Raw genomic sequence first — 24,370 nt, forward strand, 5'->3', positions numbered from 1 at the left:
TCGACAAAGACAATGAATATCATCTCTTTCTTATCAAATGTTTATTATAATATGTCCTATTATAATATCTTCTATAATATCTGATAAGATGAAATTGATGTAAAGTTAAAGTTTAGGAATTGTTCTTTATTATACGATGAAAAATAGATATAACGTACTGTAAATGTACCAAACAATGTGAAAGTAGCGAAGTACCTTTTAAAAAAGATATTTCACGTAATAAGTAAATTGTTAGACGTACCAAGAAAATACAAGAAAAAAAGGTGCTTCATTCTTCAATGTACGTAAGCGCAAGCGCACTAGGCAGCCGTACCTTTCGATGCGTCAGTCGATCTTGTGCCACCGAAGTGTACACTTCGATGTGAAATAATGCGGCATATGCACCTGTATACTTAGCTGTATCAATTGTAATTTTCATATTTTTCATTCATGCTTGTTGTTTAAATGAGATATATAGTTTATTCTGATAATATACATATCCAGTTACGTATATTTATAAAACTTTATATATTAAAAAATATACAATAAAGACGCATGTTGATGTTATGGAATATAATTATATTGTACTTTATTTATAAAATCAACTTGTAAATACATCTTGCGCTATTTTGTAATTTTTTGTATTTTTGTATTTGTTTGCACTTTCAGTAGCTATATATAAAAACAATTCTCACAAAAGTTATAATATCTAATAAGAACGCCAACTACAAGAAACATATAGAAGAGATTACTTCATTATATCAGTTTTGTACATTTATTACAATAAGAAGCAGAAAAGTCAAAGCAGAAAAAATAATGAATGCTAATATGTATAAAACATATTAGTACAATGGTTATGATACCAGACAGTACCACCAAGAGAAAAATATAGAAAAGTGTCATTTCATTATACATTTGATTATAAAGTATAAAGTATAAAAAGGTTACCATCCTCTCAGGATCAACACTGCAGATGGATGCTTATAAAGATTACCCCAACGATGTTGAAATGAAGTTTACTACTTTTCAAATTTATATCGTACTATTTCAATTTACAAAACACGTAGAACAAAAATAAGAACACTTTTACTTGTACAGTATACCTCATCTGTGATTATCAATTGAGCTGTAGACAAATTGTATTCAGGATTTGACCATGAAGCCATTTAACCATTTTCAGGATAAACACCTGAGACGGAGTTTACGGCGTCTAACGCGAAACAAATAAATTGACGTGTCGTCACGCGATTGGCCTAGTTAATAATGTGTTTCGTTCGCGCAACCTGACTTGTATCCTGACCTAAAGTAAGTTCGCAACTAAACATTTGCACCATATAGACCTATGATACTTTTGGGTTGAAGTAGGCTTCAGTAAAATTTTAGTCCGCATGTCAACGTCATCTATTTATGCACTTTATACAATGTGTAGGGTACCTGCGTTTACACTCATTACGTTGTGTGGCCTAAGTCTGGTCAGGGTCAAGCGAAAAAGAGACCTGAATCAAGCCAGACTAAGTCGCTTCCCAACTGTTTACCATGATGCTAATTATCATGTATAGGTCAAATATAGAGTATAGGCAGCGACCTAAACACACGGTGTAAACTAGGCTATTGATAATTTTCGACAGGCACCGTTTGCCTTGATCGATGTTATATGATCGATATAAAAAGACAAGCAACGAAAAGAGAGACATACAGTTACAGATATAGACAGAAACAGAAAGAAAGTACAGTTAGGCAGATAGATAAAGAGACACAAATTCGGAAGCGGCAAAACAATAACGAATGAATTATCTGTGATTTTCTGACACGTGTATATTGAGTGGAATTATATCAGTTACATATTACAAGTATCGTAGTGTTTCTTGCCAGTTGCGGCACACAGCCTATCCAGTGGACTATCTTGTACAAGTGTGAAAGTAAAAGAGAATCCCTCCTACACGTACAACTCTCCAAAGCCTGTTATGAAATCGATTCGTTCATCTGTTACTGAGATCTGACAATACTCTGATACCTAACGATACACTCATTTAGTTACTTCACGCATATATACACGGATCGATTTCGCCACTTGTGCGTCATTGTATCGCACTTGGTGCGAGACATTATCATCTCTCTTGATCATATATCATAATTACAATTAAATTATTAAGGTTGTCATATTAAGTTAAGCAATTAAACAGTATATTAATATTTTATCACACATAAATAATTAGAATACAGAATTATAACATTAAATTTAATAATGAAAATTTTATAAATATGATATGTTACATTAGCAATTAATATTCCCTAAATTAAAACAGATACATAAAATAATATAAACTCTATACTACCAAATGTGAATAATATCTGCCAGAAAATAATCGATGTGCTAGTCTCTGACGTACAAATGACATACATATAACATAGGTAGTTTTTTTCTTTCTTAGAACACTTATAATGCATGTAAACGTTGCTCTGCTAACTATATATTCTTCGCTGTTTCTTCGTCACTTTATACTCATAATTGCATAGCGTGCAAAACAGTAAAATAAGATATAGCTGAAGTCACAAGCTGAAACAATAATTCGTCTCCATATAGATAGTAATTATTAAATATTTCTCAGCAAGTATCTTCAATTATTATTAAATATATCCAAGTTATTACTTAGATTACTGTAAACATAATATTTATTACCGTAGAAAATCCTTCCATGGACCCAACAAAAAGACCACCCAACACTAGTTTATGACTCTTTATAGATGTTTGCATCATTAAAAACAATTTCTGAATCGGTAACGGCGCTACATACCAAAGAGCATCATATCTAAAGATTAAACAAACAATGCATTAATTAATATTTCTACCGAAGATCAAATATTAAATACTGTGAGTATGAAACATTAAATAAGAAAATAGCCGCAGCTCATGGCAGATACACGCGATGATACATGTCATGAGAGAGAGAGAGAGAGAACACACTATATTGTAGTATATAGTTTTTATCCAATTAATAACAAATATTATATATTGTTGCGTTCCGGTGGCACTCACACACTCGCAACACTCTCGCACGCTTGCGGGACGCGTTCGCGCGAGACTCGTGACTTCCGAAATATTGAATTTCATTTAGAAACGGTACAGCTCAGCGAGCAACTCAAGAATACACGTCTTATCGGACAGAAGTCTTGTCTCCACCTCTCCGTTTATTTATTGTTTACGTCGCCATGAGATTCGTTGCGTGGAAATTCGCGTTTTCTTTTTAACTCGTGTCGCCGCTCAGCTGGCCTTCAGCTGGCTACCGGCTTTACGCTGCACCGGGTGGATTCCTGATATAGGACCACCCCGGATGCAACAATATTGTTATTTATATTTTCACCACTCGGTATTAGTACAAACAGTATCAACAAAAAATCTAATAAAATCTACTACAGAAACAAAATATCTAATCCAACACTTATATCATAAAATATATAAAATTATTCATATATTATTTCTTACGTAGATTCTAATACTTCTACACTGTGGTCAGTATAAGACTGAGCAAACCAATTTGCTGTAAACATGTACCCCAAATAACAAACCAAAAGTCCGCAGGACAAAACAACATCATGAAAACCATTAAACTGTATTATACCATTGTATACCTACAAAACATTTATAGTGAATGTAATTAAATATATATAATAAATGTTAAATATATATACATTTATATATTATATAAACTAATATTATATGTTATGTAATTACATAAATTACTTATATATAATATATAATATTTAATTACTTATATATAATATACTATCAGAATCACAACGTAATGTACACATACAAAAGCCTTAATATGTAAAAACTACAATGCCCGTGACACGAATCAATGAGGATTTTACAATTTTCAGGAATAATTTCTTTTTATTATTAGGTATTTTAGCAAAATTTATAAGTGGATATGTATCCATAAAAATAATTAACATGATCTGGAAGATATTAAAAGTACAAGATTTTTTGGTCCTGTTTTGCTCACATTAAATACGTAGAATTACTCTTGTACAAATCATATTCTTCATGTATACAAGGTTTGAAGATTGCCCATAATCCTAATCTAAAGCAAATTAAAATAACATACAATATGTGGAATGTATTATACTAATAAGTAATACTTACGCGAAATAGGACGCAACTTAATGACAAGACGTAAACTAACAGTAATGGAAACAACCATATATCAAACGAAAGTAACAAGCCTTTGCAGAACCTTCAACCCCAAAAAATATCTATTTAGTAAAGTTACATCCAATAACTCTCAAACCTATAAATATTTCAATGTAATTATTCACGCTAAGGTGAATACTAACAATTAATATAATCAATAGAAAACATATTAACATATTTCGAAACTAACTCTAAGGTTCTTCTATGAAGGTAAACTGAAAGACAAATATTCCGATGCATATATTGTATTCTTTGAACAACAGGAAGTTGTAGCATATAGACAGGTACAGTATCTTGAATTAAATAACTGAAAAAATTTAGATAATGTAAATAGTATATAAACTCCATTATTAAGAAAAATAGTGCGCTCGTTAACCTAACAATTTTATATGTTGCACATGAATGTTTCATTACTGTAGTGAAGAACGTGAAAATCGCAAGTAGCGACCAAACTCCGAATCCTGCTGCTGCTCCCTCAAGCAGTAATAAAAAAAAGAAATATTGTTCTTCATTGAAGATGAAGAATTCGAAATCTAGTTCAAGGTTTCGTGGTCGAGAGTCATTCATTGGTGCGATAACATCAAGGATCATAGGCGTACTTTCCATAAGCGTAAGAACAAATGAAGTTATTACAAAAGTAACTAGAAAACCACATATAAATTAGGAAGCAGCAGAATTATAATGACAAAACATTATATTTTCTCTGATTCACTTACAGCACAGAAATAATGCGAAAATATAAGATTCGAAGAGAAATTCTTCAAATATTTTCATTGCTGCAGTATTTTTAAACATTTTCCAGTCAAACTGCATATGTTGAAAAACTTGCTTTACCTGTTTTTAATTGCCACAATATGTAGTATTCGAAAGCAGAATTTTTGAAAGACAAACATTCCGATGCATATATTGTATTCTTTGAACAACAGGAAGTTGTATGGATAGGTAAAGTATCTCGAATTAAATAATTAAAATTATTTTCATATAATGCACAAAACCTGAACCTCAAACACTCACAGCTTCAGAATTGAAGTAGACTAAGTAGTAATTCATAATAGAAACTACAGTAATAGAAATATAAGAAATACGTTTTACCATACACTCCGTGTTACAAGTCGTCGTTAAGAACGGCGTAAACTACAAAAAATATAAAGGAAGTCTAACGATGATAATAAGATATTTAACAATATAAAGCATATATATATATATACATATATAAACATAATGCCTTTAAGAAACAGATCATACTAATACCTGAAAAAATAACATGGAGAAGTATGCACCGAAAAAGAACACTGCTTGTATTTGCCAAATAAATGTTTTCTGATATGGCCATAATCCCACAGTCATAAACAGAATTCGATGGAGGTTAAAACAGTGTGCGCCTGCAACTGCCATTTTTAGAGTGACAAAGTGAGTAGCTTTGTCAATGAAAGCTTTCGACAAAGACAATGAATATCATCTCTTTCTTATCAAATGTTTATTATAATATGTCCTATTATAATATCTTCTATAATATCTGATGTTAAGATGAAATTGATGTAAATTTAAAGTTTAGGAATTGTTCTTTATTATACGATGAAAAATAGATGGAACGTGCTGTAAATGTACCGAACAAGGTGAAAGTATCGATGTACCTTATAAAAAAGATATTTCATGTAATAACTAAATTGCTAGACGTAAAAAAGAGAGAAAATATACGAAAAAGAGATGTTTCAATGTATGTAAGCGCAAGCGCAATAGGCAGCCGTATCTTTCGATGCGTCAGTCGATCTTGTGCCACCGAAGGGTACACTTCAATGTGAAATAATGCAGTATAGGCTCGTGCATCCTGGCTACCTGTTCTCATTTTCTCATCTTCTCTGCTTGTTTTTTATACGTAGACTATACAATTTACTCTTATAATATGTGTCCAGTTAATTATGTTAGTATAATCTTATTTTTTTTAAATATGTACGAAAATGGCATTAAGTATACGCACATGTTGGTTTCATGCATTGAGTATAATATAATTATATTTTATTTCACTATCTATATATATAAAAAAAGAATTCCTATTAAAACGGTGATATCTAAAAGTAATGCCAACTAAACTATGAGAACTATATAGAAAAGATTATTTCATTATAGCGTTTCTGTATATCTACGTGAATATTTTAACGTAATGTATTAATTCTTAGTTGTTTATTATTGTACAGATACAATACTATTAATGGAGATGAATAAAATATTAAAATATGCACATCTAAAGCCATATCCGAAAGCGATTAATATTTAATTATAACAAATTTTGGAATTCTTCTAGTATAGTATTTGTAATGTATCTTGTTAAAATATATCGCTTATTGATTATATTCTTTTCTTTTATTGGTTTTGTGTACTAAAGTAAATTGTATGATAAATATTATAATAAATACACACTTATTCATTATAAGCATGTAATTTATTATAATATTACATATTATAGTAAGGTAACAGATATTGAGATTATCGTATCGTATCGTATTACCATAATTAGACTTTCGAAAGACATGTTAGTACCTTGTGACAATTGATTACATTGTTAAAATAATCTGCTTCTATAATGAGTATATTATTAAACTACTATAACTAACATAGGATTTTATATTGCACGAAATTCAATATACAAGTTATATTATCAAATATAGCAAAATACTTTAGTGTCTAATGTTCGACGTGTGCCAAATAAATATATTGAAAATGATATGCATCGTATAATACGCATGACTTCATTTTTAGAGAGCTCTCACCACTTATGTTGCAATAATTATGTTTATGCACTCAAAACTACATAGAACACAAAAGCAGAATTCTAACGATGATAATAAAATACTTATGATATAAAGCCTATACATAAGCATATAACATGGACATAAAACAGGTAGTAAAAATACCTGAAAAAATAAATAGCAGTAGTACATGCTCAAGAAGAAAACTGATTGTATTGATCAGATGGTTTCTGATACGGTCATAATCCCACAGACATAAGCATAGTTCGATGAAGTTTTAAACAGCGTGCGCCTGCAAATACCATGTCACCCGGCGAATGAAGCAGTTTTGTCATTGAAACGACTGATTGATCTTCCGGCAAGTTTAAGCACACTGAATGTCTTACTTTATACAAAAGTTCTTCTATATCTATACACTGTTGTTAAAACGATATGAATTAATAAGGGATGAATTAATTTTTAACAATCTTCAGTATTTAATTATTTTCTATTATTAAGCCGAGAAAAAAGTGATGAGACTATAGATACACGAAATATAAAAGTATTGGTAAACATTATATTAAAAACATATTGCGAAATAATTCTTTTCCATTTAACAATTTTGTACAATATTTTTTCCCAACCTACGACAAAAACTACATAACAATTTAACGGTGTTTTGAGCATTCCTTTTTTGTATACCAATGGTATTTTATACCTTTTCAATAAAACCCAGCGACGCGTGTACTTGGAATACACTAGAAATCCTGAATCAGAGATCGGCCAATGTTTCGCCATGGGGTAAGATCGGATATGATGGTTTTGTTGGGTATTTTGTATCTATTTGACTTCAAACAAAAAAATTATTGGACTTTAAGTTTGAGGTTACAGTAACTAATAAGTTACATTAAATTATTGATAATATAAAGTAAAATACATATTATATTCTGTGTTTTAACGTTGTTTTGACTAGTTTTGGTGAACAGTACGGTAGCTCGGCTAGGATTTCCTTGTTAGATATATATTTTTTCCTGTCTATATTTTCACAATTCCGGTTATACCCCAGTGGTGCGAGCCAATCAAAAATCGATCACTCATTGGGCGATCTCTGGTTCAGGGTCTCTAGCATGCACAACTTTCTTGTGCCTTTTCAAAGAAACTCTAAGTTATGTATGACTATCACTTTTTTCAATATACATTTTAATATACAATCGGGCGAGGATAGTATATTGGCAAATTTCACAAATGGATATCAGTTATAATAATTATTGATGATTTAGAAGAATTAAAAATATAATTCGCGTAAAAAATTATGGGGGGAGGGGGTCTCCCCGCTCGAGCATTGCTCCTTGGCGCGAGACACTACAATGTCTCTTGATCATACACAATGATTGCATGATTGCATAATGATTACGGTTGTCATAATAAGTAGAGCAATGGAACAGTATATTAATATTTTATCACACATCGTAATTAATTACAATATAGAATTACAACATCAAATTTAGTAATAAATGTTTTACAAAGTATAATTAGCAAATAATATTCCCCACAAAGAAAACAAGTAGATAAAATAATAAAATAAAATTTAAACTGCCAAATTTAATGAACTATCTTGCCCGAAATAGTCGATACGTGCCAATTACATATATTTCTGACGTATAAAATAACATAGACAGCTCCTTTCTTTCTTTAAAAGCTTTCACCATTTATCTTTCTAAGAACAAGTATGTAAGCGTTGCTATAATATAATAACTATATCTTCTTCGCTATTTCTTCGTCACTCATAAGCGCATAGCGTTCATAACAGTAAAATATGATACAGCCGTAGTCACAAGCTGAAACAAGAATTCTCCTCCGTATAACCGTAATTAATAAATGTTTATCAGTAATTATTAAATATATTCACTCAAGCTAATACTTATGTTAAGACATAACATTTATTACCGTAGAAAATCCTTCTATCGACATAATGAAAAGACCACCCAAAATTACTTTATGACTCCTTATACATTTTTGCATAATCAAGAACAATTTCTGAGTAGGTAGTGGCGCTATATACCAAAGAGTATCATACCTAAAGTTTAAACAGAGAATGCATTAATATTTCTACCGATAATTAAATTTTGAGAAACGTGAGTATGAAACATTTAATAAGAAATTGTGGCTGTAGTTTGTGCCAAATACATGCAATGCAATGATACATGTGATGAGAACACACTATATTTCATCACACAATTATCCAATTAGTAACAAATATTATATATTATTATTTTTATTTCCACAAATCAGTATTAGTGCAAACAGTATCAGAAACAAAATATCTAATACAACAGATATATTGTAAAATGTATATAATATTATTCATATATTATTTCTTACGTTGATTGTAATACTCCTACACTATGGTCAGTATAAGACTGTGCAAGAAAATTCGCCATAAGTATATATAGGAAACAGCCAAATAAAAATCCAGAGGACATTAAAATATCAATGAAGCCATTGAACTGCATTACAGCATTATATAGCTACAACCAATTTATAGTGAATGTAATTAAATATTGTAAATAAACTACTATTGTATGTTATGTAAGTAATTCTATATAAAATTATAAGCAACGTACTTTACAAATACAAAATTTAAACAAATAAACCCTACAGTGCCAGTGCCGCCGACCAATGAGGATTTTTAATTTTCAGAAATAATTACTTTTTCCATTAGATAGTATTTTAACCAAATGAAGAAGTGGATATCAATAATAATAATGTACTTAGTAATGTAATGATCTAGAAAAATTGTGCCACACGAAAGTTTTGATTCAGGTTTGTTTACACTAAGTATGTAGAATTATTCTCGTACAAATCATATTCTTATTCTATAAAAGTTTTGAAGAATGCTCGTAATCCTAAAGAAAACACACATGAAATACGTGGTGGTTAATAATATAAGTAGTACTTACGCGAAATAGAATGCAACTTAAGGACAAGACGCCAATAAGAACTATTGGAAAATACCACATATCAAACGAAAGTACCAAGCTTTTGCAGAACCTTTAACCCCAAAAAATGTCTATTTAGTAAACTTGCATCTCATTACTGTTAAAGCTGTAAACAGTTGGCTATAATTATTCACGCTAGAGTGAATATTAACGAATAATATAATCAATAGAAAACATATTAACATATTGTGGAAACTAACTCCATTGTTCTTCTATGAATGTACACTGAAAAACAAATATTCCGGTGCATGTATTGTATTCTTTGAACAACAGGAAGTTGCAGCGTATGGATAGTTACTGTATTTTGCATTACATTACTGAAAACATTTTAGATAACATTAATAGTTGATAAACTCCATTATTAAGAAAACTACTGCGCCTGTTACTTAACCTAACAATTTTATATGCTGCACATGAATGTTTCGCTACTGTAATTAGGAAGGTTCCAGTCGTAAGCAGCGTCCAAAATCCTACTCCTACTCCTATTCCCTCCAGCACTAACAAAAAACAAAAATATTGTTCTTCATTGACGAAGAATTCAAGATCTATTTCACGTTTTCGTGGTCGAGATGCATTCATTGGAGCGATAACATCAAGAATGATAGATCTATGTTCCATAATCGTAATAAGAGGTACAGTTATGACAAAAAGAACTAGAACAAGACATATAAATTCAGGAGCAGTTGAATTAAAATGACAAAACAATATAATTTCACTTCTGATTCACTTACAGCACAGAAATAGTGCGAAAATATAAGATTCAGAGAGATATTCTTCAAATATTTTCATTGCGTCACTATTTTCAAACAGTTTCCAGTCAAACTGCATATGTCCGAACATCTGCTTTACCTGTTTTTAATTGCCACAATCTGTAGTATTCGAGAAGCAGAAGTTTTGACAATTTCACATAATGGACAAAAAAATGAACCTTACATACGTACAACTTCAGAATTGAAGTAGAATGAGTAGTAATTCAACATAAAAATGAAAGTAATACAAATATAAGAAAACCTTTTTAGGATACATTCCATGTTACAAGTCGTCGTTAAAAACGGCGTAAACTACAAAGAATATAAAGGCAGAAGTCTAACGATGATAATAAAATATTTAATAATATAAAGCATATATATATATATATATATATATATATATATATATATAAACATAATACCTTTAAGAAATAGATCATAGTAATACCTGAAGAAATAACATGCAGCAGTATGCACCGAAAAAGAAAACTGTTTGTATTTGCCAAATAAATGGTTTCTGATATGGCCATAATCCCACAATCATAAGCAGAGTTCGATGGAACTTTAAACAGCGTGCCCCTGCAAATATCATTTTTAGAGTGATGGAGCGAGCAGCTTTGTTAATGAAGAACCGAATGACTGAGCTTCCGACTAGGACATTGAATATCATCTCTTTCTTATCAAATTTTTATTATAATATCGTCTACTATAATATCTTCTATAATATCTGATGTTAAGACGAAATTGATGTAAATTTAAAGTTTAGGAATTTTTCTTTATTATACGATGAAAAATAGATGTAACTTATAGATGTAATATGGGCTGTACGTGTACCAAACAATGTATCGATGTACCACATAAAAAAGATATTTCACGCAATTAGTAAATTGCTAGACATAAAAAAGAAAATACAAGAAAAAGAGATGTTTCAATGTACGTAAGCGCAAGCGCAATGGGCAATCGTACCTTTCGCTGCGTCAGTCGATCTTGTGCCACCGAAGGGTACACCTCGATGTGAAATAATGCGGTGTATGCACGGGCATCCTGGCTACCTTTCCTCATGTACTCATCTTTTCTTCTTGTTGTTTATAAGTGGAGTATACAATTTACTCTTATAATATGTGTCCAGTTAATTATGTTAGTATAATCTTATTTTTTACAATATGTACAAAAATGGCATCAAGTATACGCGCACGTTTTATGCATAAAGTAAAATATAATTATATTTTATTTCTATATATAAATATCTATATATAAAAAAAGAATTCCTATTAAAACGGTGATATCTAAAAATAATGCCAACTAAACTATGAGAAGTATATAGAAAAGATTATTTCATTATAGTGTTTCTGTATATCTACGTGAATATTTTAACGTAATATATTAATATCTTATTTGTTTATTATTATACACATACAATACTATTAATGGAGATATAAAACATTGAAATTGCGTATGCACATCTAAAGCCATATCCCGAAAGCGATTAATATTTAATTATAGCAAATTTTGAAATTCTTCTCGTATAATATTTGGAGGGTAAAGCGGGATAATTTGAATAGCGGGGAAATTTGAATAATAGTAAGTATTTACGAGAAGTTCAGAGAAATATTAGACGCCATGTTTTATGTTGTATCTTCTTTGTTGCTAACATCAAACATAAAACATGACGTCTTATATTTCTCTGACTTTCTCATAAATACTTACTATTATTAAAATTTCCCCACTATTCAAATTTACCCCGCTTTACCTTAATGTACACTGTTCATAAAATTTATCGCTTGTTGCTTATATTCTTGTTCTTTTATTGTTTTTGTCCTCTACAGTGAATATATAAATATTATCATAAATACAAACTTATTCATTATGGGCATGTATTATAATTTATTGTAATATTACTTATTATAGTAAATTAATAGATTCTGATAATCGTATTATTAATATAGATAGAATTTTGAAAGACATGTCAGTATCTTGTGACAATTGATTACAATATTAAAATAATCTGCTTCTATAATGAGTATATTATTAAACTATCATAACTAACAGGATTTTATAATGCACGAAATTCAATATACAATTTATACTATCAAATATATTAAAATAATTTAGTGTCTAATGTTCGACGTGTGCCAAATAACTATATTGAAAATGATATGCATCGTATAATACGCATGACTTCATGTTTAGAGAGCTCTCACCACTTATGGTGAAATATTTATGTTTATGCACTCAAAACTACAAAGAACACAAAGGCAGAATTCTAACGATGATAATAAAATACTTAATGATATAAAGCCTTTACATAAGCATATAACATGGACAAGAAACAGGTAGTAGAAATACCTGAAAAAATAAATAGCAGCAGTAATATGCTCAAGAAGAAAACTGATTGTATTCATCAGATGGTTTCTGATACGGTCATAATCCCATAGCCATAAGCATAGTTCGATGAAGTTTTAAACAGCGTGCGCCTGCAAATATAATGTCGCGCCGCGAATGCACAGATTTGTCATTGAAACGACTGATTGATCTTCCGGCAAGTACACTGAATGTCTTTAGTTTTATAAAATATCTTCTATATCTATACACTGTTGTTAAGACGATATGAATTAATAAGGGATGAATTACTTTAACAATCTTCAGTATTTAATTATTTTCTATTATTAAGCGGAGAAAAGGTGATGAGATTATAAATACACGAAATATAAAAGTATTGGTAACGTTATGTTAAAAACATATCGCGAAATAAGTGAGTTATAGAACATGATGAGAAAAGTACACAGACGCAATTCATATTTTAATTTATGGAAGCGTAAGCGCAACTAATTATCGCCATCGACTAATCAGTCCACTATGAGACGTCGAAGAAGAAGCTGATTTTCAATAAACCGTTCATTCAGCTGCAAAGTTTTTTCCAGTTAAAAAGTTTATGCTATAATATGTTTTCCAAACCTATGACAAAAATTATGTAACAATTTAACGGTGTTTTGAGCATTCCTTTTGTTGTATACCAATGTTATCGTATATCTTTTCAATAAAACCCAGCGGCACGTGTACTTGGCATAGACGACTTTCTTGAACCTTTTCACAAAACCCCTAAGTTATGTATGACTATCACACACTTTTTAAATATACATTTTAATATACAATCATGCGAAGATAGTATTTTGGTAAAATTCACAAATGGATATCAGTTATAATAATTAGTGATGATTTAGAAGAATTAAAGCTACAATTCGCGTAAAAAGCTACGGGGAATCTCGCCGCCCGAGCATTGCTTCTTGGCGTGAACTTGGCGCGAGACATTATATTCGTGTCTCTTCATCATATACCATGATTGCATGATTGCATAATTAAATGATTGAGGTTGTCATATTAAGTAGAGCAATGAAACAGTATATTAATATTTTATCACGCATCATAATTAATTACAATATAGAATTACAACATCAAACTTAGGAATGCATGTTTTATAAAGTATAATAATTAGCAAATAATATTCCCCCCCCCCCAAAAAAAGAAAAGGAAAACATAAAGTAATAAAATACAATATATACTGCCAAATTTACTGTAACAATGTCTTGTCCGAAAAATCGATACGTGCCAATTACATACAGGGTGTTTCACATAATAAAACCTTTTCGCCCATAGGTAGATTCTCGTCATATTGAATTAAAAAGTCCTGTACCACTTTGCAAACAGCCACGAAAAATGTCGAGTTATTAATAAAAGAAGATTAGCGAATCAGTATACGCGTTAGCGTGGCTCGTGCAGGCCGTCGGTAGGAGGGCTCTCGTTGTTGGGTACGGTGCAGTGAGGCGCAATGGAGGCAGCGATGCCAGAAAGCGTGCTTTGTAGCGTGCGGTAGGGATGGAGTGGGAGTGGTCCCGCGGATCGTCGCGCACTTTCTGGCATCATTGATGTGAAGCGCGCCCTCTCTATTCACTGATAGTCTACCGCCGGCCCCGCTGCACGAGCCGCACTAATGTGCGTACTGATTCGCTAATCTTCTTTTATTAATATCTCAAAATTTTACGTGGTTGTTTGCAAAGTGGTACAGAACATTTTTATTCACTTTGACGAGATCTACCTATGGACGAAAGGTTTTTACTCTTATGTGAAACATCCTGTATAACATAGATAGCTCCTTTCTTTCTTTAAAAGCTTTCATCACTTATCTTTCTAAGAACAATTATAAAGCATGTCAGCGTTGCTCTAACCAAATCTTCTTTGCTATTTCTTCGTCACTCATAAATGCATAGCGTTTATAACAGTAAAATATGATATAGCTGAAGTCACAAGCTGAAACGAGAATTCTCCTCCGTATAACCGTAATAGTTAAATGTTTATCAGGAACTATTAAATATATTCACTCAAGCTAATACTTATGTTAAGACAGATGTAACATTTATTACCGTAGAAAATCCTTCTATGGACATAACAAAAAGACCACCCAAAATTACTTTATGACTCCTTATACATTTTTGCATAATCAAGAACAATTTCTGAATAGGTAGTGGCGCTACATACCAAAGAGTATCATACCTAAAGTTTAAACAGAGAATGCATTAATATTTCTACCGAAGATTAAATTTTAAGAAACGTGAGTATAAAACATTTAATAAGCTGTAGTTTGTACCAGATACATGCAATGATACATGTGATGAGAACACACTATATTTCATCACACAATTATCCAATTAGTAACAAATATTATATATTATTATTTTTATTTCCACAAATCAGTATTAGTGCAAACAGTATCAGAAACAAAATATCTAATACAACAGATATATCGTAAAATATATATATAATATTATTCATATATTATTTCTTACGTAGATACTAATATTCCTACACTGTGTTCAGTGTAAGACTGTGCAAGAAAATTCGCCATAAGTATATATAGGAAACAACCAAATAAAGTTCCAGAGGACATTAAAATATCAAACAAATCATTGAACTGCATTATAGCATTGTATAGCTGCAAACAATTTATAGTGAATATAATAAAATATTGTAAATAAACTCTTATACTATTGTATGTAATTAATATTATGTAATTAATTATCTATAATATTATAAGAGACGTACTTTACAAATACAAAACCTTAAAAAATAACAAATACAGTGCTAATGCCGTCGGCCAATGAGGATTTTTAATTTTCAGAAATAATTACTTTTTTCATTAGGTGGTATTTTAGCAAAATGTAAACGTGGATATCAGTAATAATAATATAATTAATATGATCTAGTAGAATTGTACAATACGAGTGGTTCAGGTTTGTTTACACTAAATAAGTAGAATTATTCTTGTACAAATCATATTCTTATTCTATAAAAGTATTGAAGATTGTCCATAATCGTAATCAAAACCAAACACGAAATATGTGGTGGAATATATTATATTAAGAAGTACTACTTACACGAAATAGGAGGCAACTTAAGGACAATATGCCAATTAAAACTGTTGGAAAATGCCATATATTAAACGAAAGTAATAAGCTTTTGCAGAACCTTTAATCCCAAAAAATGTCTATTTAGTATACATCTCATTACTATTAAAACTGTAAACAGTTGGCTATAATAATTCACGCTAGAGTGAATATTAACGATTACTATAATCAATAGAAAACATATTAACATTTTTTGGAAACTAACTCCAATGTTCTTCTATGAATGTAAATGGAAAGACAAATATTCCGGTGCATGTATTGTATTCTTTGAACAACAGGACGTTGTAGCATATAGACAGTTACTGTATTTTGCATTAAATAACTGAAAACATTTTAGATAACATTAATAATTGATAAACTCGATTATTAAAAAAAATAGTGCGCCTGTTAACCTAACAATTTTATATGTTGCACATGAATGTTTCACTACTGTAGTTAGGAACGTTAGAGTCGAAAGCACCGACCAACATCCGATTGCCACTCCTACTACCTCCGACACTAAATACAAAAAGAAATATTGTTCTTTATTGATGAAAAATTCAATATCCACTTCAAGTTTATTTGATCGCGATTCATTCATCGGTATGATAACATCAAGAATGACAGATCTACATTCAATAATCGTAGCACAAGGTGTAGCTAGTACAAAAAAAACTAGAAAAACACATATAAATTCAGAAGCAATTGAATTAACATAACAAAACATTATAATTTCATTTCTGATTCACTTACAGCACAGAGAATATGCCAAAATATAAGAGTCAAAGAGATATTCTTCAAATATTTTCATTGCGTCACTATTTTCAAACAGTTTCCAGTCAAACTGCATATGTTCAAACATTTGCTTTACCTGTTTTTAATTGTCACAATCTGTTGTAGTATTTGAGAAGCAGAAGTTTTGACAATTTCATATAATGCATAAAACAATGAACCTCACATACGTACAACTTCAGAATTGAAGTAGAATGAGTAGTAATTCAAAATGAAGACCACAGTAATACAAATATAAGTAAATCGTTTTAGGATACACTCCATGTTACAAGTCGTTGTTAAGAACGGCGTAAACTGCAAAGAATATAAAGGCACAAGTCTAACGATGATAATAAAATATTAAACATATATTTAATATAACGCATATGCATATAAACATAATACGTTTAAGGCATAAATCGCAATACCTGACAAAAGAACATGGAGCAGTATGCACCGAAAAAGAATACTGCTTGTATTTGCCAAATAAATGGTTTCTGATATGGCCATAATCCCGCAATAATAAACAGAGTTCGGTGGAGCTTTAAACAACGTGCGCCTGCAACTACCATTTTTAGAGTAACGGTGTGAGTAGCTTTGTCAATGAAAGCTTCCGACTAAGCAATGAATATCATCTCTTCCTTATCCAATTTTTATTATATCTTCTACTATAATATCTTCTATAATATCTGATGTTCAGACGAAAGTAAAGTAAAGTTACAATTTAGTAATTTTTCATTATTATACGATGAAAAATAGATGTAACGTGCTGTAAATGTACCAAACAATGTAAAAGTATCGAGGTGCCTAATAAAACAGATATTTCACGTAATAAGTACATCGCTAGACGTACCAAGAAAATACAAGAAAAAGAGGTGCTTCCTTCTTCAATGTACGTAAGCGCAAGAGCGCTAGGCAGCCGTGCCTTTCGATGCGTCAGTCGATCTTGTGCCACCGAAGTGTACACTTCAATGTGAAATAATGCGGTATGTGCATGTGCATATCCTGGCTACCTTTTCCCATTTACTCATCTTTTCTGCTTGTTGTTTATAAGTGAAGTATACAATTTACTCTTATAATATATGTGTCCAGTTAATTATGTTAGTATAATCTTATTTTTTACAATATGTATAAAAATGGCATCAAGTATACGCACATGTTGGTTTCATGCATAAAGTATAATATAATTATATTTTACGTCTATATACATATACATATCTATATAAAAAAAGAATTCCTATTAACCCTTAGCTGGCACATGAGGTTCTGAGAGACCCCAGCCTAGTTCGACTGTAAATTTCAATATTTGAACGTACGTAAACTTGAAATACTTCTTAAATAAACAGCTTAAATTGAAAAAAAACATAACTACTTTTATTCAAATATAACCAATGCAACCTTCAGAATAATTACCTTTTTTTAAAGTGAAAAAATCAAACTATTTTTTTTATAATAGTGTTATGACTCCAGAGTATGTCATTAAAATTTTAGCTCTTAATATGAAAAATTGAAAAACTAACAAATTTTTGAAAATTGCCATTTTTCACGTTTTTTCGACAAAATCCTTTTTTTTGTATACTTAACCTTCAATTTTTTTAAAATTTACTATAGGATCTTCTATAAGAATACTTTAGCAGTATCTCCTAATTTTTGAAAGTAATTATATATTTATTTACAGCAGTTACAAATGAATGTACTGCTGGGGTCCCACAGGACCCCAGTGTGCCATCTATGTGATTTGGCTGCAGTGTGCCAGCTAAGGGTTAAAACGATGATATCTAAAAATAATGCCAACTAAACTATGAGAAGTATATAGAAAAGATTATTTCATTATAGTGTTTCTGTATATCTACGTGAATATTTTAACGTAATATATTAATATCTTATTTGTTTATTATTATACACATACAATACTATTAATGGAGATATAAAACATTGAAATTGCGTATGCACATCTAAAGCCATATCCCAAAAGCGATTAATATTTCATTATAACAAATTTTGGACTTCTTTTAGTATAGATTTGTAATGTACATAAAATATATCGCTTATTGTTTGTATTCTTTTCTTTTATTGGCTTTGTGCACTAAAGTGAATTGTATGATAAATATTATTATAAATACACACTTATTCATTATGAGCATGTAATTTATTATAATATTATGTACATATAGTAAGGTAACAGATATTCAGGTTATCGTATCGTATCGTATTAATATAATTAGACCTTCGAAAGACATGTTAGTACCTTGTGACAATTGATTACAATGTTAAAATAATCTGCTTCTATAATGAGTATATTATTAAAAATTATAACTAACATAGGATTTTACATTGCACGAAATTCAATATACAATTTACAATACGCAATATAAAATATTATCAAATATAGTAAAATACTCTTGTGTCTAATGCTCGACGTGTGCCAAATAAATATATTTAGTAATGAATGTTTTATAAAGTATAATAAGTAGCAAATAATATTCCCCAAAAAGAAAATAAGTACATGAAGCAATAAAATACAATTTATACTGCCAAATTTAATGTATTGTCTTGCCCAAAAAATCGAAATACGTTCCAATTACATATATTTCTAACGTATACATATATAACGTGTATATATAACATAGATGTCTCCTTCCTTTTTTTAAAAGCTTTCATCACTTATCTTTGTAAGAACAATTATAAAGCATATAAGCATGGCTCTGAATAACTTATATCTTCTTCGCTGTTTCTTCGTCCCTTTATACTCATAAACGCATAGCGTGCATAACAGTAAAATATGATACAGCGGAAGTCACAAGCTGAAACAAGAATTCGTGTCGTATGGACAGTAATTATAAAATATTTCTCAGCAAGTGTTTTCACTTATTAAATATATCCAAGTTATTACTTAGATTACTGTATACATAATATTTATTACCGTAGAAAATCCTTCTATAGACGCAACGAAAAGACCACCCACTACTATTTTATGGCTCCTTATAGATTTTTGCATAATCAAGAACAATTTCTGAATTCTCAATGGTGCTACATACCAAAGAGTATCATATCTAAAGATTAAACAAGCAATGCATTAATACTTCTACTGAAGATCAAATTTTAAAAACTAGCATGAAAAACTGAGCATGAAACATTAAATAAGAAACTATAGTCGCAGCTCATGCTAGATACATGACGCGATGACACATGTGATGGGAACACACTGTTTTTCATTACATAATTATATAATAATACATAGTATATATTATTATTTTAATTTGCACAAATCATTATTAGTGCGAAGTATCAGAAACAAAATAACTAGTACAACATATACAGGGTGTCCCATAGGAAGTTGCTGAAAGTAAACGATTGGTTCTCCCCTCCATGACTTCAGAAAGGGTCTTACGGTTAACGGTCGTTCATCTGAGTGTCCGCAGTTTTATTCTGGTTGTGGTAGATGCAAGTCCGTGCGCGTCAAAATGAGTAATCTGACGACGGAAGAAAAGATTTATCTTGTCAAGTGCTTCTTTTCCAGAGGAAAAGTTTATAGCAATGCTTACAGGGGGTTTCGTACTAAATACGGAACACATAAAGTTAAGAGCGAAAACACGCTGAAAAGGTTAGAATTTATTATTTCTTTAAACGTATGCGTTACGTCACTCAATTTTTTGGCAATAAATCTGCATTAAAATAATGTTTTGTGTTATTTTTATCAGAATTATCGATAATTTTATGCAGTATGGAACTATCCAAGACCGTAGACATGATCTGCCAGGTCCTTCTGTGTCTGTAGCTGCAGAAGAAAACATTGAAGATATTAAGAAGTATTTTGAAGAGAATCCAAATTCTTCCATTCGGAAAGCTGCCCAAGCTCTTGAAATATCCAAAACAACGTTACACAGGATTTTAAAACATTTCCTGAAAATGCATCCCTATAAAATAACATCGCATCAATTGCTAACCAAACGCGCTATGACGAAACGTGTGGAATTCTGCAAGACGATAAATGGAATGTTTGAAGATGGAGAACTTGATGCAAAATTGATAATTTACACGGACGAAGCACATTTCTGGCTAAATGGTTATGTTAATAAACAAAATTATAGATTTTGGGGGTCGGAAAATCCCAACGTTTCCCTGGCTAAACCTTTACATCCACAAAAAATAACAGCATGGGCTGCGATCTCGGTAAAAGGAATTTATCTGCAATTCTTCGAATCAACAGTCACTGGTGAAAGTTACAAGCAGCTTCTCGAAACACAATTCTTCCCTCATGCAAAAAAAAGAGGCCTGGTCAGAGGATTTCATTCATGCAGGATGGAGCGACACCACATCGAACCCAGGAGGTCTTCGAAACAATCCATAAAGTTTATGGCAATCGAGTCATCGGTCTGGGGTACCCCAAATTTGCCCAGGGGGGGCTAAAATGGCCACCGTACTCGCCGGATTTAAATCCATGTGACTTCTTTCTTTGGGGATACATTAAAGACCATTGTTATGCCGGAAATCCAGAAACAGTGTCAGATTTAGTAGTAGCTATTAAAAAGGTCGTTAGCAACATTAAAGACGACATGTTAGAAAAAGTTTTCACAAGTTTTCGTAAAAGAATGAATTGTTGTACAAATTCAGATGGTGCACACTTTGAAAATATTTATCATTAGCTTACGTGATTATTAGCATATTTTTCATTAATAAAATAAACTGATATACAAACATTTTGCTAAATTTTATTTATACCCATTAAAAACTGCAGACTTTCCTCTTTCCAACGCAATTTTTGTTTTTTCAATAACTGCATACGTTTAAAAATGACAGCTGATTAGTTTCAGCAACTTCCCATGGGACACCCTGTATAATATATAATAAAATACATAAAATTATTCATATCTTATATCTTACGCAGATTCTAATACTTCTACACTGTGTTCAGTGTAAGACTGTGTAAGAAAATTTGCCATAAACATATATAGCAAATAACACACTAACATTCCACAAGGTATAAAAATATCATACAAGTCATTGAACTGCATTATAGCATTGTATAGCTACAAATATTTTGTAGTGAATATAATTAAATAATGTAAATGATATTGTATGTTACTTAATTATATATTATAGGTATTATAAGTGCAACGTACTTTACAAACACAAAACATTAAAAAATAAAAAATACAGTGTCAGGGCCATCGTCGAATTCGAGGTTTTTACACTTGTCACAAATAATTACTTTTTTCATTAGGTAGTACTTTAGCAAAATGAAAAAGTGGACCTCAGCAACAATAATGTAAGTAATATGATCTAGAAGAATTGTACAATACAAGAAGTTTTGGTTCAGGTGTATACTAAGTATCTAGAATGATTCTTGCACAAATCATATTCCAATTGTATAAAAGTTTTGAAGATTGCCCGTAATCCTAATCCAAAACAAACATGAAATAAGTGGTGGAATGTATTATATTAAGAAGTACTACTTACGCGAAATAGAACGCAACTTAAAGACAGTACGCAAATTAAAACTAACGGGAAATACCACATATCAAACGAAAGTATCAAACCTTTGCAAAACCTTTAACCCCAAAAAATGTCTATTTAGTAAATTTATATCTCATTACTGTCAAAGCTGTAAACTATTGGCTATAATTATTCACGCTAGAGTGAATATTAACGATTAATACACACAATCAATAGAAAACATATTAACATTTTTTGGAAACTAACTCCAATGTTCTTCTATGAATGTAAACTGAAAGACAAATATTCCGGTGCATGTATTGTATTCTTTGAGCAACAGGAAGTTGTAGCGTATGGACAGTTACTGTATTTTGGATTAAAGAACTGAAAACAATTTAGATAATATTAAAAGTTGATAAACGCTATTATTAAGAAAAATGGTGCGCCTGTTAACCTAACAATTTTATATGTTGCACATGAATGTTTCGTTACTGTTGTTATGAACGTTAGAATCGTAAGGAGCGACCAAAGACCGATTCCTGCTGCTACTCCCTCCAGCACTAATAAAAAGAAAAAATATTGTTCTTCATTGAAGACAAACAATTCAATATCTATTTCAAGTTTTCGTGGTCGAGATTCATTCATTGGTGCAATAATATCAAGGATGATAGGTTTAAATTCCATAATCGTAGTCAAAGATGCTCCTATTAAAAAAAAAACTAGAAAAACACATAAATTAAGTAGCAGTTGAATTAAAATGATAAAATCTTATAATTTCATGTCCGATTCGGTCGCTTACTGCACAGAGATAATGTGAAAATATAAGATTCTGAGAGATATTCTTCAAATATTTTCATTGCGTCACAATTTTTAAACGTTTTCCAGTCAAACTGCATATGTTCAAACATCTGCTTTACCTGTTTTAATTGTCACAATCTGTAGTAGTATTTGAGAAGCACAAGTTTTGACAATTTCATATAATGCATAAAACAATGAACCTCACATACGTACAATTTCAGAATTGAAGTAGAATGAGTAGTAATTCAAAATGAAGACCACAGTAATACAAATATAAGTAAATCGTTTTAGGATACACTCCATGTTACAAGTCGTTGTTAAGAACGGCGTAAACTGCAAAGAATATAAAGGCACAAGTCTAACGATGATAATAAAATATTAAACATATATTTAATATAACGCATATGCATATAAACATAATACGTTTAAGGCATAAATCGCAATACCTGACAAAAGAACATGGAGCAGTATGCACCGAAAAAGAATACTGCTTGTATTTGCCAAATAAATGGTTTCTGATATGGCCATAATCCCGCAATAATAAACAGAGTTCGGTGGAGCTTTAAACAACGTGCGCCTGCAACTACCATTTTTAGAGTAACGGTGTGAGTAGCTTTGTCAATGAAAGCTTCCGACTAAGCAATGAATATCATCTCTTCCTTATCCAATTTTTATTATATCTTCTACTATAATATCTTCTATAATATCTGATGTTCAGACGAAAGTAAAGTAAAGTTACAATTTAGTAATTTTTCATTATTATACGATGAAAAATAGATGTAACGTGCTGTAAATGTACCAAACAATGTGAAAGTATCGAGGTGCCTAATAAAAAAGTTATTTCACGTAATAATTACATTGCTAGACGTACTAAGAAAATACAAGAAAAAAAGGTGCTTCCTTCTTCAATGTACGTAAGCGCAAGCGCGCTAGGCAGCCGTGACTTTCGATGCGTCAGTCGATCTTGTGCCACCGAAGTGTACACTTCAATGTGAAATAATGCGACATGTGCACGTGCATATCCTGACTACCTTTTCTCATTTTCTCATCTTTTCTGCTTGTTGTTTATAAGTGAAGTATACAATTTACTCTTATAATATATGTGTCCAGTTAATTATGTTAGTATAATCTTATTTTTTTAAATATGTACAAAAATGGCATCAAGTATACGCGCACGTTTTATGCATAAAGTAAAATATAATTATATTTTATTTCTATATATAAATATCTATATATAAAAAAAGAATTCCTATTAAAACGGTGATATCTAAAAATAATG

At 30.8% G+C, this 24,370-nt stretch overlaps 6 protein-coding genes and 1 long non-coding RNA gene across 19 annotated transcripts in view; 2 read left to right on the forward strand and 5 right to left on the reverse strand.

Annotated features, from left to right (window-relative positions):
* The window catches only part of LOC105286029 (mannosyl-oligosaccharide alpha-1,2-mannosidase IA), a 738,960-nt gene that overhangs the window by 374,961 nt on the left and 339,629 nt on the right, over nt 1-24,370 (reverse strand). The window lies entirely within an intron of this gene.
* LOC105285766 lies at nt 2,211-5,912 on the reverse strand. 5 transcript variants are annotated; one of them, XM_020033745.2, is made up of 9 exons: nt 5,426-5,912; nt 5,189-5,308; nt 4,891-5,008; nt 4,551-4,815; nt 4,365-4,481; nt 4,127-4,217; nt 3,464-3,609; nt 2,660-2,789; nt 2,211-2,536 (listed from the first exon to the last, which is right to left on the reverse strand). In XM_020033745.2, the coding sequence occupies exons 1-9, from the start codon at nt 5,567-5,569 to the stop codon at nt 2,483-2,485; spliced, it is 1,185 nt and encodes a 394-aa protein (XP_019889304.1). In that variant the 5' UTR covers nt 5,570-5,912; the 3' UTR covers nt 2,211-2,482. The 5 variants fall into 5 exon arrangements, 2 of the variants coding, with proteins under 2 accessions (XP_019889304.1, XP_019889303.1); XR_003407066.1 differs by adding an exon at nt 3,017-3,291 and having other exon boundaries at nt 2,211-2,789; nt 4,365-4,815; XR_003407068.1 differs by adding an exon at nt 3,987-4,064 and having other exon boundaries at nt 2,211-2,789; nt 3,017-3,609; nt 4,365-4,815.
* On the forward strand, nt 2,762-4,660 carry LOC105285765. Of its 2 annotated transcripts, none has more exons than XR_003407135.1 (3): nt 2,762-2,851; nt 3,468-4,458; nt 4,594-4,660. It is a non-coding gene; the product is annotated as an uncharacterized LOC105285765 (long non-coding RNA). The 2 variants fall into 2 exon arrangements; XR_003407136.1 differs by lacking the exon at nt 2,762-2,851 and having other exon boundaries at nt 3,540-3,631; nt 3,885-4,458.
* LOC109611385 overlaps nt 4,692-24,370 on the forward strand; it is an 89,453-nt gene continuing 69,774 nt past the window's right edge. Inside the window, exons 1-2 of one of the 2 annotated variants that reach the window (XR_003407095.1) lie at nt 4,692-4,784; nt 4,893-5,116. The gene's annotated coding sequence lies outside the window, so the exon portion shown is untranslated. Of the gene's footprint in view, nt 5,117-24,370 lie in introns of both variants that reach the window. The other variant, XR_003407094.1, reaches the window with a different exon arrangement.
* On the reverse strand, nt 7,925-12,222 carry LOC105285769. Of its 3 annotated transcripts, none has more exons than XM_026972976.1 (9): nt 11,097-12,222; nt 10,841-10,960; nt 10,631-10,748; nt 10,291-10,552; nt 10,100-10,216; nt 9,861-9,951; nt 9,283-9,428; nt 8,848-8,977; nt 7,925-8,738 (listed from the first exon to the last, which is right to left on the reverse strand). In XM_026972976.1, the coding sequence occupies exons 1-9, from the start codon at nt 11,316-11,318 to the stop codon at nt 8,685-8,687; spliced, it is 1,260 nt and encodes a 419-aa protein (XP_026828777.1). In that variant the 5' UTR covers nt 11,319-12,222; the 3' UTR covers nt 7,925-8,684. The 3 variants fall into 3 exon arrangements, with proteins under 3 accessions (XP_026828777.1, XP_026828778.1, XP_026828779.1); XM_026972977.1 differs by having other exon boundaries at nt 11,071-12,213; XM_026972978.1 differs by lacking the exon at nt 11,097-12,222 and having other exon boundaries at nt 10,833-10,849.
* On the reverse strand, nt 13,297-18,342 carry LOC109611386. Its single transcript, XM_026973035.1, has 9 exons — nt 17,286-18,342; nt 17,053-17,172; nt 16,840-16,957; nt 16,500-16,761; nt 16,313-16,429; nt 16,078-16,168; nt 15,490-15,635; nt 15,067-15,196; nt 13,297-14,953 (listed from the first exon to the last, which is right to left on the reverse strand). Exons 1-9 carry the CDS (start codon nt 17,427-17,429, stop codon nt 14,900-14,902), a joined length of 1,182 nt encoding a protein of 393 aa, XP_026828836.1. The 5' UTR covers nt 17,430-18,342; the 3' UTR covers nt 13,297-14,899.
* LOC105285771 lies at nt 18,423-24,350 on the reverse strand. 3 transcript variants are annotated; one of them, XM_011350241.2, is made up of 9 exons: nt 23,538-24,350; nt 23,305-23,424; nt 23,093-23,210; nt 22,748-22,997; nt 22,561-22,677; nt 22,318-22,408; nt 21,742-21,887; nt 19,781-19,910; nt 18,423-19,661 (listed from the first exon to the last, which is right to left on the reverse strand). In XM_011350241.2, exons 1-9 carry the CDS (start codon nt 23,679-23,681, stop codon nt 19,608-19,610), a joined length of 1,170 nt encoding a protein of 389 aa, XP_011348543.1. In that variant the 5' UTR covers nt 23,682-24,350; the 3' UTR covers nt 18,423-19,607. The 3 variants fall into 3 exon arrangements, with proteins under 3 accessions (XP_011348543.1, XP_011348542.2, XP_011348544.2); XM_011350240.2 differs by having other exon boundaries at nt 22,748-23,012; XM_011350242.2 differs by lacking the exons at nt 22,318-22,408; nt 22,561-22,677 and having other exon boundaries at nt 22,786-23,012.

The sequence above is a fragment of the Ooceraea biroi genome, chromosome 10 (assembly GCF_003672135.1).
Source record: "Ooceraea biroi isolate clonal line C1 chromosome 10, Obir_v5.4, whole genome shotgun sequence".
NCBI classification, from domain to species: domain Eukaryota; kingdom Metazoa; phylum Arthropoda; class Insecta; order Hymenoptera; family Formicidae; genus Ooceraea; species Ooceraea biroi.

What these genes read in the sequence shown, in the direction of transcription:
- LOC105285766 (XM_020033744.2), bottom strand. Translation starts at nt 5,569, where the DNA reads ATGGCAGTTGCAGGCGCACACTGTTTTAACCTCCATCGAATTCTGTTT. An exon ending in TCTACTTCAATTCTGAAGCT is followed by an intron (nt 5,009 to 5,188) that starts GTGAGTGTTTGA and finishes AATTAAAAACAG; the next exon opens with GTAAAGCAAGTTTTTCAACA. An exon ending in CTTCATAGAAGAACCTTAGA is followed by an intron (nt 4,218 to 4,364) that starts GTTAGTTTCGAA and finishes TTGGGGTTGAAG; the next exon opens with GTTCTGCAAAGGCTTGTTAC.
- LOC105285769 (XM_026972976.1), bottom strand. Translation starts at nt 11,318, where the DNA reads ATGATATTCAATGTCCTAGTCGGAAGCTCAGTCATTCGGTTCTTCATT. An exon ending in ATTCATAGAAGAACAATGGA is followed by an intron (nt 9,952 to 10,099) that starts GTTAGTTTCCAC and finishes TTGGGGTTAAAG; the next exon opens with GTTCTGCAAAAGCTTGGTAC. An exon ending in TAAGTTGCATTCTATTTCGC is followed by an intron (nt 9,429 to 9,860) that starts GTAAGTACTACT and finishes AATTGGTTGTAG; the next exon opens with CTATATAATGCTGTAATGCA.
- LOC109611386 (XM_026973035.1), bottom strand. Translation starts at nt 17,429, where the DNA reads ATGGTAGTTGCAGGCGCACGTTGTTTAAAGCTCCACCGAACTCTGTTT. An exon ending in ATTCATAGAAGAACATTGGA is followed by an intron (nt 16,169 to 16,312) that starts GTTAGTTTCCAA and finishes TTGGGATTAAAG; the next exon opens with GTTCTGCAAAAGCTTATTAC. An exon ending in CCATAGAAGGATTTTCTACG is followed by an intron (nt 14,954 to 15,066) that starts GTAATAAATGTT and finishes TTCTCGTTTCAG; the next exon opens with CTTGTGACTTCAGCTATATC.
- LOC105285771 (XM_011350240.2), bottom strand. Translation starts at nt 23,681, where the DNA reads ATGGTAGTTGCAGGCGCACGTTGTTTAAAGCTCCACCGAACTCTGTTT. An exon ending in TTTCACATTATCTCTGTGCA is followed by an intron (nt 23,013 to 23,092) that starts GTAAGCGACCGA and finishes GTGTTTTTCTAG; the next exon opens with TTTTTTTTTTAATAGGAGCA. An exon ending in GTAGAAGTATTAGAATCTGC is followed by an intron (nt 19,911 to 21,741) that starts GTAAGATATAAG and finishes TTTAATCTTTAG; the next exon opens with ATATGATACTCTTTGGTATG.